This window comes from Myxine glutinosa, chromosome 1, assembly GCF_964187855.1.
Source record: "Myxine glutinosa chromosome 1, kmMyxGlut1.1, whole genome shotgun sequence".
NCBI classification, from domain to species: Eukaryota; Metazoa; Chordata; class Myxini; order Myxiniformes; family Myxinidae; genus Myxine; species Myxine glutinosa.
In genome coordinates this window covers 423802093-423822601 of record NC_136261.1, presented here as the reverse complement: position 1 = coordinate 423822601, position 20509 = coordinate 423802093, and the positions used below count along the sequence as shown (strand labels likewise).

Sequence of the window (20509 nt, the reverse complement as noted above, 5' to 3'; positions counted from 1 at the left end):
GGACGTTTGTGACTTGAGTATGGATTGGGAGATTGTGTGCATCTGAGTGAAGTGAAGTGGAGTGTCGTGTCTGTGGGGGTCTCGTCAAGGGTTGGTGTGTGGTTGATGTTGTGTGTTTGTCATCCATGAACCGCCATCGCCCAAACTCAACCCACCCCCCCCCCCCCCCCCCCACTCCTGAAAAAAAACAAAAACACCAAAAATTGCTTTTTCTCATTTTTTTCTATTTAAACCTTATTATAATAGAACAAACGTATATGGTTCGCTATTTATGTATGTATGTATGTATGTACGTATATATGTTTGTTTATATGTGACAAAAACGTCTTCTTCTTCTTCAAATAAAATTACCACCCTCTTAATTAACCCTCTTAATTGCGTTGAGACTGCTGAGACCTCAGACCTTTGATGACCCTTTAATTTTCCCAAGACCCTTCAGACCACCAAGCCCCCTGAAGACCCAAAATACCCTGAAGACCCAAAATACCCTTCAAGGCCCTCAGGCTCAAAAAGACCTTGAATACCCAAAGACCCTGAATACCCAAAGATCCAAAACACCTTGAAGACCCAAAACACCCTGAAGACCCACAACACCCTGAAGACCCAAAACATCCTGAAAAACACCTCAATGACCCAAAATACCCTTAAAGGCCCAGAGGATCCAAAAGACCCTGAAGACCCAAATGGCCCTGAAGACACAAAACACCATGAAACCCAAAAGACAGCGAAATGGTCAAAGATGCCTACCCCTCTGAAACGACATGTGGTGAAGCAAGCAGAGCTCACCGAGTCATGCGAGTAATTAAAATAATTGTACTTCCCTATTTGTATTTGATGCGCTTGTGATATCCCTGGTCGTGCCACATCGTCTTATCCACATTCCTCCCCTCATTCTCCCAATTAAATTGCATCGTTTTGGCAGATAAAATTTGTCTGGTGTTAATGTGGCGCAGCATAATGGGCCGAATTGTCTCCTATAGTTTACTCTGGGTTTATTTTTGTCTCTGTATATAAAAACTCATTCATTCGATGCTGATTGAGAAGAAAACTTACAAAATGGGACACAGCGGGTGAACAAACTGGATGTAAAAGCCCACATTTTTGGATAATAATTGATTGGATTGACAACGGAAACAACTCAAAAAATTCCAAACAGAGTAAAGAAAATAACATGTATAATTTTTCTGTGATTAACATAAGCATTGTATCCCTGGCAGTTCATCGATGAAATGGAGAACTTCTATTCTTGGAATGGCTCAAATTCCAAGGCCTGAGAGCAGAAACAGCCCAAGCAGTGATCGATAAGCTTGGAATTGAGAATCAGAAGGTTTTTCGGACTTGCACCGAGTCGGATGCATTGCGGACCGAGCTCCTCTCTCTCTCTCCAAAGATAAATTACAATTTGCATTTAATGCTTACTTCTCCAAATTTATGAATTCTTTTTCGAAGCCGCAAGATGTCCAGATTGCAGGTTCTTCTCTTTTGGGAAGTATTTTCGTCAACTTGGAGAATGTTATTCCGGAACTTTCCAGTTCCTGTGAAAGAAATTTCAGATCCCAAAATGTGCAGCTGGAAAATGTTCCTGGTTTACCTGGAATCGGGTTCAGTGATTTCTGCAATCTCCGCTCTCAGGATGATGGATCAAGAGCCATGTCTGGTATGTGAGTTTTTCTAATGCAACATCGCATGTTAACAAATATCTTGATCGTCTGCCATTGTTTTTTTAAATATTCTTTTAACTTGTGTAATCTGTTTTGGTGCAGTTTTGTGTTGCCTAATATTAATGGATTTTTGATGTAGGGTACAAGGTACATTTTAGCTCACCTGGAACATATTTCTGGGGAGCTTTTGGGATGGCACGTCGTCGGTCTGTCCATAAACACATGCAACTTCTCTGAAACTGCTGATGCGATTGTGACCAAACTTGGCTAAGATTATATTTTGTGTGTTGGAACTCAAATTTGTTCAGGGCATTGAAAAAATAATCGAGGTCTCACGGGGTCTACCAGGGGTCAAAGTGGGTCCAGGTTTGACCCATCCAAACCACGAAATTAGAACTACACAAACGATTTCGATGAAACTTGACCACAACCTTCATCACCAGTCATGTACCAAAGTTTGTTCAGGCATTTGAAAAATCGGTGTCTATTTCCCCTATTTTTTTTCTTTTTTGGAAATTGCATTAAATTCCAGGGTGTTCCATGTTTAATGGTGCATTTGAGTTATCTGCATGCAGGAAGTAAATTGTTACCTCTCTTTAGCCATGGAAGGCTTATCCTTGTTATTCCACGCTTTTTGAAAAATATGAAGACGCTTCATCGTAGTCGTATTGTAATCAGCTCTGTCCATCCGTATGTCTGTTCGTCATTCTGTCTCCTCCTGAAAGGTTGTGTCAAAATTCACATACTTGGTTGTTATGATCACCACCTGGCAATAAGGTGCAAGAGTATTGAGTATTATTTTGACCCCGCAACCTGGGTACATTACCAAAAATAGATCAATACCCCTGGCACTCACCTTGTGGAATAAACAGTATATTACACTGACAAAAGGTATTTTAAACCAGTTTCAAAGGTTGCGAGAGACAGGGCAGCATGTAGAATCATACTGACGTAATCATATGACTTCAAACAAACAAACAAAAAAAGACCTATTTTGGGGGGCAACCCACCCCCCCACCCCCCACCCCCCCCTCCCAAACCATATACCTCCTCAGACCCCAATTCTTCTAATGCCTGAAATAAACATTGGAACATCATCGGTGATTAAGGTTGTGGTGAAGTTTTATTGTAATTGTGCATGTAGTTTCAGAGAAAAGAGCAAATACCTACTTTGGGTGTGGGGCGGCAACATGCCAACTGCACCTTCGACCCCGATTATTATTATTTTTTAATGCCAGCAACAAATGTTGGTACATCACATGTGATCGGAACGTTGCGGTCAAGTTTCATCGGAATTGCATGTGCAGTTTCTTCCAAGAAACCAAGTACCTATTTTGGGGGCAACCCCCCGCACTCCGTAGATCCCCTCATGGGCCGGTATTTTAAACTCACCTGGAACGAAGTTCAGTGGAGCTTATGTGATGGAGCGTTATCAGTCCCTCAGTCCGTAAACACTTGAAACTTCTTTTCCGAAACCACTGTGGGATTGCGACCAAATTTGGCAGAAATGATATTTGTTGTGTAGTGACAAATGTTTGTTCACGGCATTAAAATAAATCCGGATCTAAGCGGGTTTACCCGGGGTCAAAGTGGATCCAGGTTTAACCCCCCTAAATAGGAATTTGCTTTTTCCTGTGAAACTACACACACTATCCTGGACCCACTTTGACCACACATAGACCCCCTTTGACTTCGATTTTCATTGTGCCGTAAATAAACTTCGGTACATCATGGGTGTGATGAAGGTTGTGGTCAAGCTTCATTGAAATAGTGTCTGTTGCTTCAGAGGAAAAAGCAAATTACTATTTTGGGGGATCAAACCTGGATCCACTTTGACCCCTGGAAGACCTTAGACCTTGATTTATTTTTAATGCGGTGGACAAACTTTAGTCACAATACAACAAATATCCTTTGGGCCAAATTTGCTCGCAATCCCATTAGTGGTTTCGGAGAAGAACTTTCATGTGTTTACGGACTGCCTGATGGATGGACGACGCGCCCGCCATTGCATAAGCTCTCGTGAACTTGGTTCAGGACATTCAGAACTTCATTGTATAAGCTCCCCTGAAAACACACACACACACACACACACACACACACACACACACATCTCGTTTTTTCATTTCTGTTCCTCACAATTCTATCTCTCTCTTTCATTCACAGACACACACACACACACACACACACACACACACACACACACACACACACACACACACACACACACATGGGGTTTCCGGACCATACACACACACCATCCCGTATACCAGACCAGACACACACGCCAGACCACACACACACACACACACCATCACCTGGTGTTGGCCAAATGGTAACGGCGGAAGGCTTGGGATCCTAATGTCCTGAGTTTGAATCCCCTTGAATTAACGCCAGGTGGGGTTGACTCAGCCTGTCATCCTTCCGAGGTCGGCAAAATGAGTACCAGATAACTGGTTATAGAGAGGCATTGCATCAGTGGCAGATGCACCCACTGAAAATGATGCAACCAGCAGCAGGGTGGCTGTACAACGAACCACCACCACCACCATCACTTTAGAATTCAATGATTATCGTATCCGAATCCACATTTAGATCTTCACCAAAATTGAATCAATTAGTCCTTGTTGCATACACCTGTCCACCAATTTTCGTCCAAATCCGATCTTATCTTTTTGAGATATCCTGCTATGTATCGTTTTTGGTCGCATCTCCCAATGGTAAAGAATCACTTTTAAAATTCCACTAGCCGGATCCGAATCCGGATCTTCACCAAAGTCTTATTATTTCGTCCTTGTCACATAAACTACCTCTGCCAAATATCGTCCAAATCCGTCAATAAGTTTTTGAGATATCTTGTTCACAGACAGACAAACAGACAGACAAAGGCACAGGGGTGAAAACATAACCTCCATTCACCTTCGGTGGCAGAGGTAAATATTGTTGCACGTGCACACATAATCCGCCCGTCCAGATCGCAATTTGTGAAGGGAGATAAACAACCAATTAGTTGAACGTGTCGAAACATCTGATTAGCCTGTGACACACCGCACATGTCTCGAACATCCAATTTAAATGATGCAATTGCACAGAATCGCAGTGGCACAGACAATTGTTAAAGGGGATTCAGCACATTGCTTCTCATCGAAGGTTGATCCACGTGATCTTGCACAAGATTCAACAGCGATCAAAATGATTCTTTTGAGAGTCTAACGCTGGACAAATTTAATATTGCCATATTTCTTCAGAGGATTGCATCTATCCTCGAAGATTCACAATGCATGTCGGTGAACTGCCCTATTACTACCCTCTTCTTCCTCCTCTTGAACTTATACAAGCACTCCTAACGCATCTACAGTCACGTGAAAAAGTAAGTACACCCCATGTAAAGTTTTGACTTTTTCCACATATTTCAACAGACAGCTATTTGATCTTCATTTCAACAATATTGATAGATAAAGGTGATATAATATAACAAATATCATTTAACATTTACATTTTGTCATCCATTGAATAATTTAAATAAACATGAATGCAAATTTCGCATGTGGAAAAAGTAAGTACACCCCTACATTTATCACTACTTCAAATACCTAAAATTAGAATCAGGTGCACCAGCTAAGGTGCAAATGATTAGAACATTGTTGGAAAAGTTCTTGGAGGAACCTGTCTTATTTAAACCTCAGATATTTAGTTTGGTTTGCTCTTTGTTGTTGAAGTGTGCGGCGTCAACATGCCTTGATTAAACGAGCTCTCTGAGGCCTTCAGAAAGAAGGTTATAGATGCCTACGAGTCTGGGAAGGGATTTAAAAAGATCTCCAAACAATTTGAAATCGATCATTCGACTGTCCGGAAGATCATCTACAAGTGGAGAAGATTCCAAACAACTGCGAACTTGTTCAGGCCAGGCCGCCCCAGCAAGTTCAGCCCGAGAGCAGACCGCAAGATGCTTAAAGAAGTCTCGAAGAACCCCAGAATGTCATCACGGGACCTACAGGTAGCTCTTGCCACTGTTGATGTCAAAGTGCATGAGTCTACCGTTAGAAAGAGGCTACACAAATTTGATCTACATGGGAGGTGTGCCAGGAGGAAACCTTTGCTGTCCAGAAAGAACATCAGGGCAAGACAAAAGTTTGCCAATGAACATCGAGGCAAAGACCAGCTCTTCTGGAACAATGTGCTCTGGACAGATGAGTCAAAGGTAGAGCTATTTGGCCACAGTACCAGAAGATATGTTTGGTGAAAACCAAAGACAGCATTTGACTACAAGAACCTGATACCAACTGCAAAGCATGGTGGTGGAAATATTATGGTTTGGGGCAGCTTTGCTGCATCAGGGCCTGGGCAGCTCACCATCATAGAATCCACTATGAATTCTTAATTGTAACAGAGGGTGCTTTAGGATAATGTGAGGCCATCTGTCGGAAAGTCGAAGCTCAACCGAAGGTGGGCCTTGCAACATGACAATGACCCTAAACATACCAGTAAATCCATCAAGGAATGGCTGAAAAAAATAAATGCAGGTCAAACAAATAGTTGCAAACAAATAATGCAAAAAATAAAAATAAATGCAAAATCACAAACTGGTCAAACAAGTGGAACACATCTTTTAATTCTGACAAATCTCTCACTCTCACAAAGTCTCTCCAAAAAGACCGACTGGACAACCCTCCCATCCACTTTCTGAATAATCCTCTCCAAGAAGTTCTGTCACTCAAGCTTTTGGGTCTCACAATCTGCCATGATCTTTCCTGGGAAAACCACTTTTCTAAGATGGCCTCCAAAGACTGTCGCCGGCTGGGCATCCTCCATCATGTGACGTCCTTCCTTGGCACCTTTGATCTCCTCACCACATACAAAGCTTTCATCCACAGCTTGATGGAGTACTGCTCTCCCTTCTGGGTTGGTGCTCCTATCCTAACCTAGCTCGGTTTCACGCTGATGAAACCAGAGCTTTCAGAATCATTGGAATCTTCCGCGGTGAAGCTGATTATGATGGCCTTTCACTCGCTCACCGCAGACTGGTGGTCTTTTTGTTGGTGGTCTTTCTGTCTTCTACCGTCTCCTATCTGGCCTAGGTCCCCCAGCACTGTCTGTGATCTGTCCCCCAAATATTCCTTCAAGACGCACAAGGTCTGCCTGTATTCCTCTTCTGGTAAATCTGCCTAAATCAAGACTCTCTGCTCACCTTCACTCTTTCGTTTCGTTTTTGTCCCGCGTCTGGAACAAACTCCCACACTCTCTTCAATCCCACTCCTCCCTCCAGGTCTTTAAAACTGCTGTTCACCACCATCTCTTATCTTCCCCCATCCAAAACTTTGATCTTTTCTACCCCTGTTAATACACCGCAAATCCACCTCTTTTAATCTCCGACTTCATTCCTGAAATGCCTTGTAGTGTAGATTTGTTTTATACGTTGTACCATCTCTTCCCTCCCAACCCCCAGCCCTCTCTCTTCCACAGATCTCTGGATGTCCCTGTTCTCTACTGTTGTTTTGCTTGTTTGATTCGCTCTCTCTCTCCCCATCTTGTCTCCCGTTCCCTTCATTATGTTTTATTTGATATGTTTTGCGTTTAATGTTCGCTCTTACACAAGTCTCGATCTTATATACAAAAAAAGTCAAGCTTAGGTGAGCAGGTCCTGGTGGCCTTACCTGAGATGGATATGGAGGAGCTCTTGGCCCAGGAAGCTGTATATGAATGTAACATTGTGGGAGAAGGACCAGGAGGGGAAGCAGGAGAGGTGCCGATAGCGATTGAGGACCCAAGCCTCCCCCCCTCTCAAACCCTCCCTCCCACATCCCCCCTCCCCCCTCCCCCCCTCCCAACCCCCCCTACCCCACCCCCACCTCCCCACTTCCAAACCAGCCCCTGGAAAAGGCAGTACCAATAACATAGAATAGTGGGACACCGTTGCCTTTGACTAGATGATGTTGTTGATTTAGTCAACTAATGGCACAGGTGATGATTAAAATGCAGGAGGGACAAGGTGGCTGGCATTAGGCATGATATGCATGCAGGGCAGGTGGAGGTAAAGGTTGATATGAAGGTTATGGGCAATGAGGTAGCCGCAACACTCGAGGCTGGACTGAGAGAGGTGAGTGAGCATGTGGATGGTGTCTGGAATCAGATGGGAGCAGGTGAGGCTAGAATGATGGAGATAATTGGGATAAAAGAAGAGGTTAATGGACTTGAACAGGGAGTACAATGACCTGTGGATGAGCAAAAAGAACAGAAGAAGCAATTCAGAAGAAATACAGGATCTAAGGGCAGCTCGAGAAATGCTCTTAGATTCTGTATTTGGAATTGAACAGCAGGAAGGATGTAAAAAGAGAAATGTTGGCGAGTAAGAAAATAATTTAAAATGGGACATAATGGCCGGACACAGAAGATAAAATAAATGGGACGAAGGATTGGAGACGAAAGAACGGAAAATGAAAGAAATGATGGAAGACACTAAAGTAATCTCAAGCACAAGAAGATAAGAGAGAGGGCAAAGAATGTTGAGGACGAGATCATGGAATATGTTGAAACAATGTGTAAAGATCGGGATAACACATGGCAGGTGCAGGTGGAGAGGATATGAGCGATCAAAGCGGACCACGACGAGGTGAAGCTGTGTGAAATGGAGCAAATTCATGGTGTGAAAGGGTGTGTGCCGAGCTTGGGTGGAATAAAGAAGCCGGGGTTCCTTGGAGTGCCGAGCCTGAGAGTAATGGAGTGTGTGCCGTGAGCGTGCAGAGTGGAGTGCATGAACGAGCGAGGGTACGGGTCATGCATCGATTCAGACGGGGATAACCGTTAGCTTGACTGAGGGGAGGGGTGAGGTTACCGAGTGGGAAATATTTTAAATGTTAATATGTTCTCATCCTGTGCGCAGGGGATTAAAAAGAACAGGTTTGTAATCCGTTCCGGTCCAAGGGAGGGTACATTTCAAGGCACACCTTGTCACTGTGTGTTAACGGTCCGTGTCAGGCAAAACGCCCGAATGCAAATGATTGAAAAAAAAAAATTGCCAAGAAATGGTGTGCGACTGAGTGTGCGCGGCACAAATGCTGCCTCCGGCACAATTGGCAAATTCAGCTGCGGGATCTCCGTGGAAAGGCTCATATCTGAAGTTGTGTGTGAACTGTCATGGAGAGACTCATGTGTGTGAATGGAGTGAGATTGACTGTGGAGTGGTTCGTGTGAATAAATGGTGTGCGTGAGACGGCTGGTGTGGGTAAGTTGTGTACGCTGGGCCATGAGGCGATTTGGGGATGTACCACGTTGTGGTGAAGTGGTGTGGTTGTGGTGAAGTGGTGTGGTTGTGGTGAAGTGGTGTGGTTGTGGTGAAGGTTTCGAGGCTGCGCATATGTGTGTGACGTCTGGGGGTTCCGCAGCGCGAGCAGTGGATGTGGAGAACACGTCCGGGTTCCCGTCGGGAATCCGCCGAATGTGAGTGCGAACATTTAAATCCATTGGCAGGTTCCAGATGTGCCGCAGAACTTTCCCACAGAGGGGGAATTACATAGGATAGAATATTTAGTGCGGAAGCGGATTAAAACATGGAACTCCAGAGCAATCGCTGCTGTTTGAACGTGTTGGGCACCCGAGGAGAAGCTGCCTACCTGTTCATGCCATGGAAGGATCACCTGCCGAGATAAATAGTCTTGCCAGGTTTGGCGGTCTCAATCGGTGTCAGTCGTTACTTAACATCCCGTTAGGCCGCGAAGCTAGTTCAGAGGTCGGGGAGAATCCGAGAAATTCCAGAAAATGTTTCAAATAATTTTTCAATCTTTATTTCATGGAAATTGAATTAAATACTTAAACACTGCAAAATACAAATCGCCGCCTTGTTATTTCCACTAACCTTCAGGTTAGCATGCTTCAACAGTGCTTAACATCCGGAATTTTTATTTTTATAAATATTTAACTTCATAATTAGTTCACCTGGAACGATTTTCCAGGGAGCTTATGTGATGGTGCGTCATCAGTCCGTCCATCCGTCCATTTTTCCGTAAACACTTGCAACTTTTTCTCCTCAACCGCTGATTGAATTGTGACGAAACTTGGCACAAATTATATTTGTTGCGTTGTCACTAAAGTTTTTCATGGCATTAAAAAACTGGGTCTTCCGGGAGTCAAAGTGGATCCACGTTTAAGGCCCCAAAATAGGAATTAGCCTTTGACTCTGAAATTACACAACCTGTTTTGATGAAACTCGACCACAACCGTCATCACATCACCTTTGATGTACCAATGTTTGTTCATGGCACGGAGAAAATCGAAGTCTAAGGGGCTAAATGGGAGGGGGGGGGGGGGAGCAAGTGTGTCCAGGTTTGACCCCTCAAAATAGATATATGCTTTATTCTCTGAAACTACACACACAATTTTGATGACACTTGACCACAACCTTCACCACCCGTGCTGTACCAAAGTTTGTTCATGGCATTTTTAAAAATCTGCCCCTTTGGGGTTGTGCAGGGGGCAGCGTCTGCCCTCCAAAATAGGTATTTGCTTTCTTCTCAGAAACTACACATCCTATTCCAATAAAACTTGACCACAACATTCTGTTCATCACCCATGATGTACCAACGTTTTTTCCCAGCATTTACAAAAATTGGGTCTAAGGTCGTCTCTGGGGGTTGGGGGGCGGGGGTGAGGGAGGTGGATGGAGGTTGATTTTTATTTTGTTTGTTTAAAGTCTTATGATGACGTTTGTATGATTGTACATGCTGCCCTGTCCTGCAGGATCCATTCAAATTGGTTAAAAACGCCCTGATATGGTTTGAAATACCTTTAGTCAGTGTAGTATACTGCTTTATTCTACCAGATGAGCGCCCGGGGGTATTGCCCCTCTGTTTATATTGAAATGGAAGTATACATTTCATGATGTAACATGTTCTATGATCTCTCAAGATGGATCTCAGTCTCATTTCCCTCCAAACTACTGACGCTGATTTGTACACAGGTGATGTCTATCCTGTAAATGTGGAAGGCAGACAACACAACAATGATTCATCTGTCACAGAAGATGCAAAATGTGCTTTGGCAAAGAGAGGTTCAGATGATATTCACATGACAAACGGAAGTGCTGCCTGTTTTGCAACTGGTGAGTGGAAACGTAAAAAATTAACTTTGCAGAAGAGATCTTTTGTGTTGAGAAAATATTAAATTTTTGGAAAAGTCTTAAATATTTAGCATTTTGATTTTGACCAAAAAAAAGACAATTGTTGTGTTCTTTCTTTCTGTAGAACAATCCAGAAGTAATAAGGGACAAATAAGGTCCAGGCGCAGCTTGACAGTGAAGAAGAAGCCTTTTTTGAAGAAAAAATCACGAAATCAAGACTCACTTCCGATAAAATACAAGTGCCTGTCTGGGCCTTACAACACCAATATTAATATTAAATTGAACAAACACAAAAAGGTTGTAGAAAGGCGAATATGTTATAAGTGTAATGTGTGCAGAATGGATTTTGTTTCAACGAATAACATCAAAATACACATGAGGATTCATACAGGAAAACATCCCCAAAAGTGCTCTGTCTGTGATAAAGGTTTCTTGACAAAAAGCAATTTGAAGAAACATATGAGGATCCATACAGGAGAGCGACCGCACAAATGCTCGATATGTGATAAAGGTTTCCCTCGAAAAGGCAGTTTGAAATTACATATGAGGATCCATACAGGAGAACGACCTTACAAATGCTCGATATGTGATAAAGGTTTCCCTCGAAAAGGCAGTTTGAAATTACATATGAGGATCCATACAGGAGAACGACCTTACAAATGCTCGATATGTGACAAAGGTTTCTCTGAAAACAGCAAATTGAAATCGCATATGAGGATCCATACAGGAGACAAACCTCACAAATGCTCGATATGTGATAAAGATTTCTCTGAAAGCAGCAGTTTGAAATTACATATGAGGATCCATACAGGAGAGCGACCGCACAAATGCTCGATATGTGATAAAAGTTTCCATCGAAAAGGCAGTTTTAAATTACATATGAGGATCCATACAGGAGAGCGACCTTACAAATGCTCGATATGTGACAAAGGTTTCTCTGAAAACAGCAAATTGAAATCGCATATGAGGATCCATACAGGAGAGCAACCTTACAAATGCTCGATATGTGATAAAGGTTTCTCTCGAAAAGACAGTTTGAAATTACACATGAGGACCCATACAGGAGAGCAACCTCACAAATGCTCGATATGTGATAAAGGTTTCTCTCAAAACAGCAAATTGAAATCACATATGAGGATCCATACAGGAGAGCAACCTCACAAATGCTCGATATGTGATAAAGGTTTCTCTCGAAAAGACATGTTGAAATTACATATGAGGATCCATACAGGAGAGCAACCTCACAAATGCTCGATATGTGATAAAGGTTTCTCTCAAAACAGCAATTTGAAATTACATATGAGGATCCATACAGGAGAGCAACCTCACAAATGCTCGATATGTGATAAAGGTTTCTCTCGAAAAGACAGTTTGAAATTACATATGACGATCCATACAGGAGAGCTGAAATCTGTAATACCAGGATATGAAAAATGAGATGAAGTGGATTTGGAAATTGAAGAAATCTGAAATTGTTCCAGTGATAGTCAGAGCAACAGGGAATCCGGATGATCAAGAAAATCCCAAAGAAGTACTTATAAAGCATTCCGGGGAATATCGTGACAAAGAATCTACAGGTGGAAGCTGTCAGAGGTTCAGTGAGGATTCTGAAACGAGCCCTTGGACCAAAGCTATGAGAATGAAGTTTCATAAACTGGTTAATGAAAAAGAATCCATTACTAAAAAAGGAGGTGGGGATTTTGAGTTCTGGGAGAACTTCCTTCCACCTTCTAAATAAAACCGGTCTGTGGAGATAACAACCAACGAGAGCATCCGTACAAATAGACCATGGGCCGAGTCCACTAATTCTGCTTGGTTTTCGAATTCCGTGTTCTACGATGAGAAGAATCTGCATATGTGCTTGATATGTTTAATAAGTGTACATGAACCATTAATGAAGTGTTCCCATGTTCGAAATTTGCACATTAATGAGCAACGGCCAAAAACAAAGAGGAAGATAAACTCCGTTGGTGAGGACTTCCTTTTCCCTAGCAACGGTTGCATAGATGCTTCTAAATCGAGATTTTGAGCATTGCAATCCTCTGATCATGCAAATGTATGATTTTGCAAATCATCTGATGTTATCAGATATTATTTTGTGGATTATTTCATGTCCATAATTCCTACGGTGTCCGTTGCTGTGGTAAAAATATCCTTAGCAACCAAGATTTCACAAACTGATTATATGCATCAATTGATTCACTAAAAGTATAAATGTGCCCTGTAAATTAGACTAGCCAGGCTCGAAACATACTGGTATCCTTTGGGGACTCGTGATCCCACCCCACATCCCTATATTTATAACTTGGAATACAAAAATGTAGCATTAAAGAAACAAATATTTCAAAAAAACAGAAATAATTTTCACACATATACTTTAATGGGTATTTATATTTGTGTAGTATCCCCATACTACCTTTCTCTATTTTTGTCCTCTTGAGATATACAGACACAGACACACATAAACACACACATACTTTTACACAGATGACACGTGCACATCAATATCATTCTTTTTTATATTCCAAATGATCCTCATTCACCCTTCTTTCTTGTAAATATTTCCTGTTTCCTTCCCCTTTCTCTCCATTTAACACACACACACACACACACACACACACACGCATACATACAGATGCGCACACACACACATACATACACATGCGCACACACACACACACACACACACACACACACACACACACACACACACACATATGCACACCCATGCAGACACACACATGCACTCATTTTAAAAGTCACATTTTTCATAATCTTAATTCATCCTCTCTCTCCCCTCCCCCCCCCCCCTCCCTCCTCCTCTGTCTCTCATTCTCTCTCAAGCTGTGTGCATCCCTATCTGAAACAGCACTAAATAATGGCAAAAGCCACTCAAATAAACCATTTATGTTAAATTTATAAACGGCTCGTGGGTTTCACATATTCTCTTTGACATGCATATGATATTATTGATGTAAACAAGTTTGTATGAGGACATCATAGTCTGAATCATTACACAAACATGCAACTCCTCCAATTCCTCTGACTCTCGGCAAGTTAGTGCACATCAAGTACTGTACATATAATTTGGTTCAATAATAAATGGGAAAGGATAGATATTGTACTTGGCATGCATATCCATTGTAATTTTCCATATGAAAACCCAACCCGACAGGACAAAAGTTCACATTCTTAAACGACATTCGTTTTGTTTTAACCCGCATTACAAACTGTTCTCGGCGAAAAGAAAACATAGACATAATCTTTTAACTATGAAATGCATAATTTCCGAGTCTTACATTCATCTGTAATACAAAATTTTGTATTAATTCATCTTTCATTTTCAAATGGATATGACCCCATTATATAGAAAGTGGCAAAACCTTTGTTGTTAAATGAAGAAAAAAGAACCAACACGCAGAGATTTTTGTTGATACAATAACATAATGCATACCTGTCAATCATATTTGTGCATTCAGTAGCAAAACATCAAAATAAATCAATGACTTATCGACTCAAGTTATAAAAACCCACAGAGGATAAGGAAGTAATTAAGCATCTTCATCTGATTCCAGAGTGTCAATTTCTTCCTCAATCTGGGTCAAGTCAGGAACAGATACCTGATTTGCACAGACATCGGTGTCTGGACTGATCATGATGATGATGTGATCACTGTTACTTGCAGCGTATGAAGAGTGTAGTAGAAGTCTCATATCGGCTTCTTGTGTTGAGAACAGATTTGGGATTTGCAAAACTTCCTCATCATTGCCATGATTTCCAATAGAATGACACTCAATGCAATGTCCAACAATAATTGTGATGTCATCAATCAGCTTCCCAGTCTTGCACCACTGTTTGAACAGAAACTGGAGCAGATTTTCCTTGTTGTCACCACAACATCGTAACTTGGACAATTGTTTTGGAGTCCTCTGATCAGGAGAAAATATTTTACTAATCTGGGTCCCTCCCTCTGCTCGTCTTCCTCTTTCAGCATTCTTTATTTTGCCAGGCATGTATCTGTCTGGAACAAAGTGCACAACATTGGACTTGTTCATCTTTGCCTGTTTCACAAGGACTTTCAACATTTCATCAGCAAACTGTCCAAATGTTGGCTGTGGTTTGAAGACTCTGATGAGTGCCATCGAATCCCATACACACATTGAGCCAAATGGGATCTCCTCAACTGATCCCTCCAGGAAGTGCATGAGTTTGTCTTTGTTGGTTTTCACAGGAAAGCCATCATGGTTTGCCAGTGGTGCAGGAAATGGACCCAATTAATGAACCAGCATCTCTTTGATGTTGACCTTTCTCACTGAACCAACAGCAATCAGCCTGCGGACAGATCCTGGTCAGCTCTCAAGGCGATTTCTTTACCCTTCACTTTTGTTATGGTGGACTTATCTGTTTCCTTGAAAGTCTTCAGCTTCATCTTCGTCATGGTGTCATGAAAACCAATATCATTTGATTGAAGTCTCTTCTGGTAGAATGTTGTGAAGGCAACTTCACCTTTTTCCTTAGCCTCATGAAGGTCTGCAACGACAGGTCTGATGCAAGCTGACCTGATGTTATGTAAAACAGCTTGTCTCATTCTAGTGAAGGATCAAAAGGGTTGACCATATTTTGAATTGTATCCATGATGTTCTGTATGTTCTTCTCATCACGATCTTTTCGTGTTCTGTCTAAGGCAACACGGGCCCAACATGAAGTGTCACGACCAACCATCACCATCTCCTGACAATTTCTCGCAATGGCAGTTCTTTCATATTTTAATAATGTCCATCTGTGCACTGCACCCTTCTTGAGTGTGAATTCAGTCACTCCTCCTTTTGTCTTGGAGTCTCGGTTTGCAGTTTGCTCAATTATTTGGTCACAACCAATTTGAGCAAACCCATGCTTCTGTTGTTTTTGTGCAACAAAATTCCCAGCTTGAAACTCTGCATAGATGTCAGGGTGACTCTGTCTCAAGCAGCACATCTCAAACCAATACGATGTCAGATACCTTGCATTATTGATTCTGTCATATGAAAAGAACCAAGGTGGAATGGAACGGATACTCGACAGGTGAAGGTTCCAACTGGCTTGCCTTGTAGCCCTGATGAATATAAGCAAGTCATCAACCATTGGAATATATATGCTCCAAAAGTGGCACGTCTCAATATTCAGGTTGTCCATGATGAATTCTCATAGCCACTGACAAGCTCCTGAAATTTCTTTGAGTTGACATGGTCGTCAAAGTCTTCAGCTGGGAATGCCTTCTGCCACTGAATTGCAAGCTGGGAAGCGTCATTTCTCTCCTCTTCTGATACAGTTTCCAAGTATGACTGCCATCGGAGTCGTTGCAGTGCTTCACAAAGTAATTTGTGAGATCTTATGCTCCTGTTCTAATTATGGCCACTTATTACTCCCCCGACAGACCCTGTAGCAATCACTTCAGACTCGATGATCATGTCCTGTAAGCCAGCATCAGAATATCGCTTCCCATTACTCATTAGGCACAACATCATCTTCAATGACTCATTAGGCACAACACTGGCAGCAGCATCCATGTTGACTAGCCGAAACCCGTGGAACATCCACGGAAGGGAGGATGTGGTGTATGGATAGAGTGTACTATTATGGATGGCATAGGGGATTTGTTTGTCCGAGTAAGAGTTGGGAAGAAAGATGAGAATGATGAGTGCGTATATGAACAACGTATTTATTGCAATCTCCTTAAATGACAACGCTATGTTATACTTTTGAAAAATGAATGGATTCGTAATAGGAATCGGCACAGCACCACTCTGGGATTGTCCACTCAGTGGACGGCTTGCTGTCGCCATCGACTGTCCAATCAGTGGACGGCTTGCTTCGCCTTCACCCAGCAGATGCCAATATGATGGCGTCGTAAGATGGCGTCGTATCGGCAGTTAATCGGATGCTTTTGGGCCCCAACGTCGGCTAATTCAGATTTTTCGAGTATGCCTGTACGTGATAAACAAAGAACGCGGTTCGGAGATCGTAAATCCATTAGTGCCGTGGGCATCGGGTCACTGGGTGTGGCGTAAAAGGGATAACAAAGTCGCGTCCTTACGCTATTATTATATAGATGTCTGCTGCTGTGGGTGGCCAGATCAGCTGAGGATTGGCACAAGTTCCATCGGATATTTTGAGCCTTTGAATAAATGGCCTGGTCCATGACTACAACAATCTTACTGAGTCCCAACCCATCTACTATGGCAAGGCTGTGGCATAGGATCGTGTACCCTGTGTTTAACTGAGTCGGACTGGCATCCATGACAGGTAAGTAGCCAATATTTGTTTGTGTTGGAATAGCACCTCTTTTAAACAATGTGTTGAAACCAGTCCATCCAGGTAAGACACTTTCATTTGGGTTTGCCGTCTTTGTGAGAAAGTATGCGCTATCGATTTTCCGTGCAGTTTATTGGACATGGATATGGTTCTCCAAGTCCAGTTGGTCATTCTCAGCATATTTCCGGGGCTCTTTCCTTTGACCTCCACGATAGAATGCTATGTTGGTCGATGGTGGCGGCAGGGATCATTTCGTCATTCTCTGCGCAGATATTGCTTCATAAAGTGAGTCATCAGTGGATACCTGCCTTTGAATTATTATACCATTGGTATTGTGGGTGGTTCCTCTGCGAGATATTTCTTCACCGTAGTCATTGTTATCCCATGCAATCGTTGCATGGATATTTGGCTGGATATTTGGAGGTATGAAATGCTCTCCTCGCTGAATCTGAAGTTGGGCCAGAGCTGTATCGTGTTCAAGGACCTGGGAAATGGAAGTACAATGTCCCAGGCCATTCGACAGCCCGATAAGCTGAGCAGATCATGTTATGTGTCCAACCAATATAGCCAACGCAGAGTGCTTAGGCATGAGCCTCCTTCCATTGAATGCAATGTTCATTATATCCTGGCAAGTTGAAATAATCTTCTTACTTGTATCTTCACCAACGTTTACACGTGCAATTTATTGAGGAAGTTTATCGGACGCTCTTGTTGACCATGTCATGAAGTTCAATGACTCATTCGGCACAACACTAGCAGCAGCATCCATGTTGATGTCTGCTGCTGTTGGTGTTCAGATGAGCTGAGGATTGGCACAAGTTGCAATGATACTCCTCTTCAGTGATTGTGCAGCATGGTAAAGAACTCTATAGTTATGCCCTGCATTCATATGAGATGTGGTTTCATCTTGGTTTGTGTCCGAGTCATCTGTCTCATCTGTGCTCACATCAGAGGAGAGTGGGAGAGCAACCTCCTCTAATACCTCCTCTGTGGACAAATCTTCCACAATCACGAAATCACTCTTGTTGTTGCGAGATGATCTCAAAAACTTCAGAAATGGGTATGTCTTCTGAAGTCTCTTCGTTAGATAAAAGGATTTGTATCCAATATCTACCCCCTCTACTTCACATACCCATTTCTTAAATGAAGATTGTAATTTCTTCAAGCGCAGCACTTCACGTTTCTTTATTATTCTTTCTTCACTGACTGATACACAGAAGTATTTGGGTTCTGCCTCAGAGGTTTTTTTCAAGACCCTCTTCATTCTCTTTCCTATTCAGAAATCTTTTGCAGCTCTGGTAACAAGTTAAATGGTACCTAACTTCTAACGCTACAAGATCCTGTCCAAGTATATGCAATAAAATGCTCTCATCTTTGTGCAATTCTGCAGCATTCACCAGCTTACCCACTGTTTCTGTTTCACAATGGATAAGTTTTTCTTTCTTTCCTTTTTTGCTGAAGTGTTCGATGATGTACCTTTCTTTGCTGCAAATGATGCATTAGACTGGAAAAAGGTGAGGAGCCCTAGATGGTACAGCATGTCAGTCAGGTCCTTTCTGTCGGAGAAGTTGAAACTCGCGTGCTACTTCCTCACTCTGCTTTGCTTCTTGCTTCTGGATTTCACTGGTTGCAGCAGCTGCATTTGAAAAATAATTAAAGCAACAAAGTGAAAAGGGAGGAAATAGCATTGAGATCAAAGCAATGAATAGCTTTTTGTTACAATATTTTAATTTCATAGATTCTATATGTATATTATAGAGGCCAAAACAGTCATTAATTTTGTGTTTCATTACACAATACGCATGGTGATACAAACAAAAAGCTTAACCAAGACATACAACATGTAAGTATCTCCACATCAACAAGTTAGTGCAGTGGTCATACGTACGTCTGTTTATCAACACACGAGTGCTAAAACGTGGTGAAGTTTTCATCCGATGGGCAGTGAGTGGGCCTATGCAATTTGTCGTGTGCAGGACTGTAGACAAATTGGTTCCAATCTTGGTCTTGTCAGTGAAACGCATAAAACATGCACAGTGATATCCAACGGAGTTTGGAACAACATCGAGAAGATCTGGTGCCAAGACAAGCTCCAAATATAATCGTTTGATTTTGTTTTGGTGGCATTTGTACTTTCTCGAGTTCCCAAGCTTTTCCACTCTTGAACACTTACACGAAAGTTTTGCAAAGTTATGTCCGAAATAGAAAGTAGATTTGTCTGCACATTGGTCCACAACGTGCATGCAGCACGCCATGTTGCGATGTCCCAACAACGTGTTCATGCACACACTGTACGATAACTGGGATTGGTTAATTTTGTGGAGCCTGTGTTACAACAGTCATAATTGGTCGAGTAAGGCTTACAATGATGTCATTATTTCAGAAGAATTGCCTGCTACAAGGGTAATTGTGTCGTCCTTATTACCTTCACAGTACATTGAAAAAATGTGCTGGTTTTAAAAATGGGAACATTCATAAATGTTCTTAGAAATCTTGCAGCTGATTAAAATATTATAAGTAAAGTACTTCTCTGACGCAGACCGTGGAAAGTAAGAATTTGAGGGCTCGGCCCATGGCCTAAAATGTTATATTTCTGACGAGGATTTTATTTCGAAACGGAGCTTGAACTTCCATGGTGCAACCCACGCTGGAGCGATCACATAAAAGGTGCCACATTGGGTTGTTTGTGCCACCCTTGGAAGCGATCCTCAGCAGTCAGCAAAGTATTCAGTGAACCAGTATGGAGAAAGCTGTCCTGAAAGCATACATCCCTTTGGGCATCTACCTTGAAAGCACAACTCCTCAGAGTACCATCAGTAACCCCTGACAACCAGCCGGTATCCCAAACCCGTTGATGAAAGCCATACAGCTTGCTGTCACCAGAATATCCACAGCAATGACTGCAAACTGGTGTCAGAAGGCAACAAGATCTCAAAATTGTAACCCCATCTGCATCCTCACACTAAGTTTAAAATAAAATGACAGCTTAAAAAAAATGTAAAACTTGTTAATTTGGTTCTTCATATTCTCATAATGTAGAATTGTTGAAAAATTGATGTCAAAAACTTAAATGGAAACAGAACTTAATCTCTCAATCTGATCTTGGATCTCATCGTGTTCCCTTTCAAGGCCTTCCTTCGGTTTCCAGTTTGTAATTCTTGTCTCTGTCCTTGCCATGTATCCAGCCAAGTTCCATTTGAGTTTTTTGCTTGTGACCAGTGTTTAGGAATTTTGTTTTCTGCCTGATTTAGTTGTTTTTCTTGTCCCGTTTTGTTTTGCTCATATGGCAACTTTCCATTGTTTGAACATCAATTTTTACTCGATCTTTGCGGTCGTCCAGGTTTCATTGCCATGTGTGATATGGGGAGAACACCCATGTTGTAAAATTGTTTATCAGAATAAGACTTCTACTTATGTTTTTCATGAAACTTGTATTTGTGAAGGGTTT

At 42.1% G+C, this 20509-nt stretch overlaps 1 protein-coding gene across 1 annotated transcript in view; it reads left to right on the top strand.

The window, feature by feature from the left end:
- The first annotated feature begins 11117 nt into the window (after positions 1 to 11117).
- LOC144894278 (uncharacterized) overlaps positions 11118 to 20509 on the top strand; it is an 83974-nt gene continuing 74582 nt past the window's right edge. Inside the window, exons 1-3 of the mRNA XM_078786683.1 lie at positions 11118 to 11991; positions 14508 to 14671; positions 18452 to 18575. Of these exons, the coding sequence (XP_078642809.1) occupies positions 11146 to 11991; positions 14508 to 14671; positions 18452 to 18575 (1134 nt within the window). The 5' untranslated portion in view covers positions 11118 to 11145. The remainder of the gene's footprint in view (positions 11992 to 14507; positions 14672 to 18451; positions 18576 to 20509) is intronic.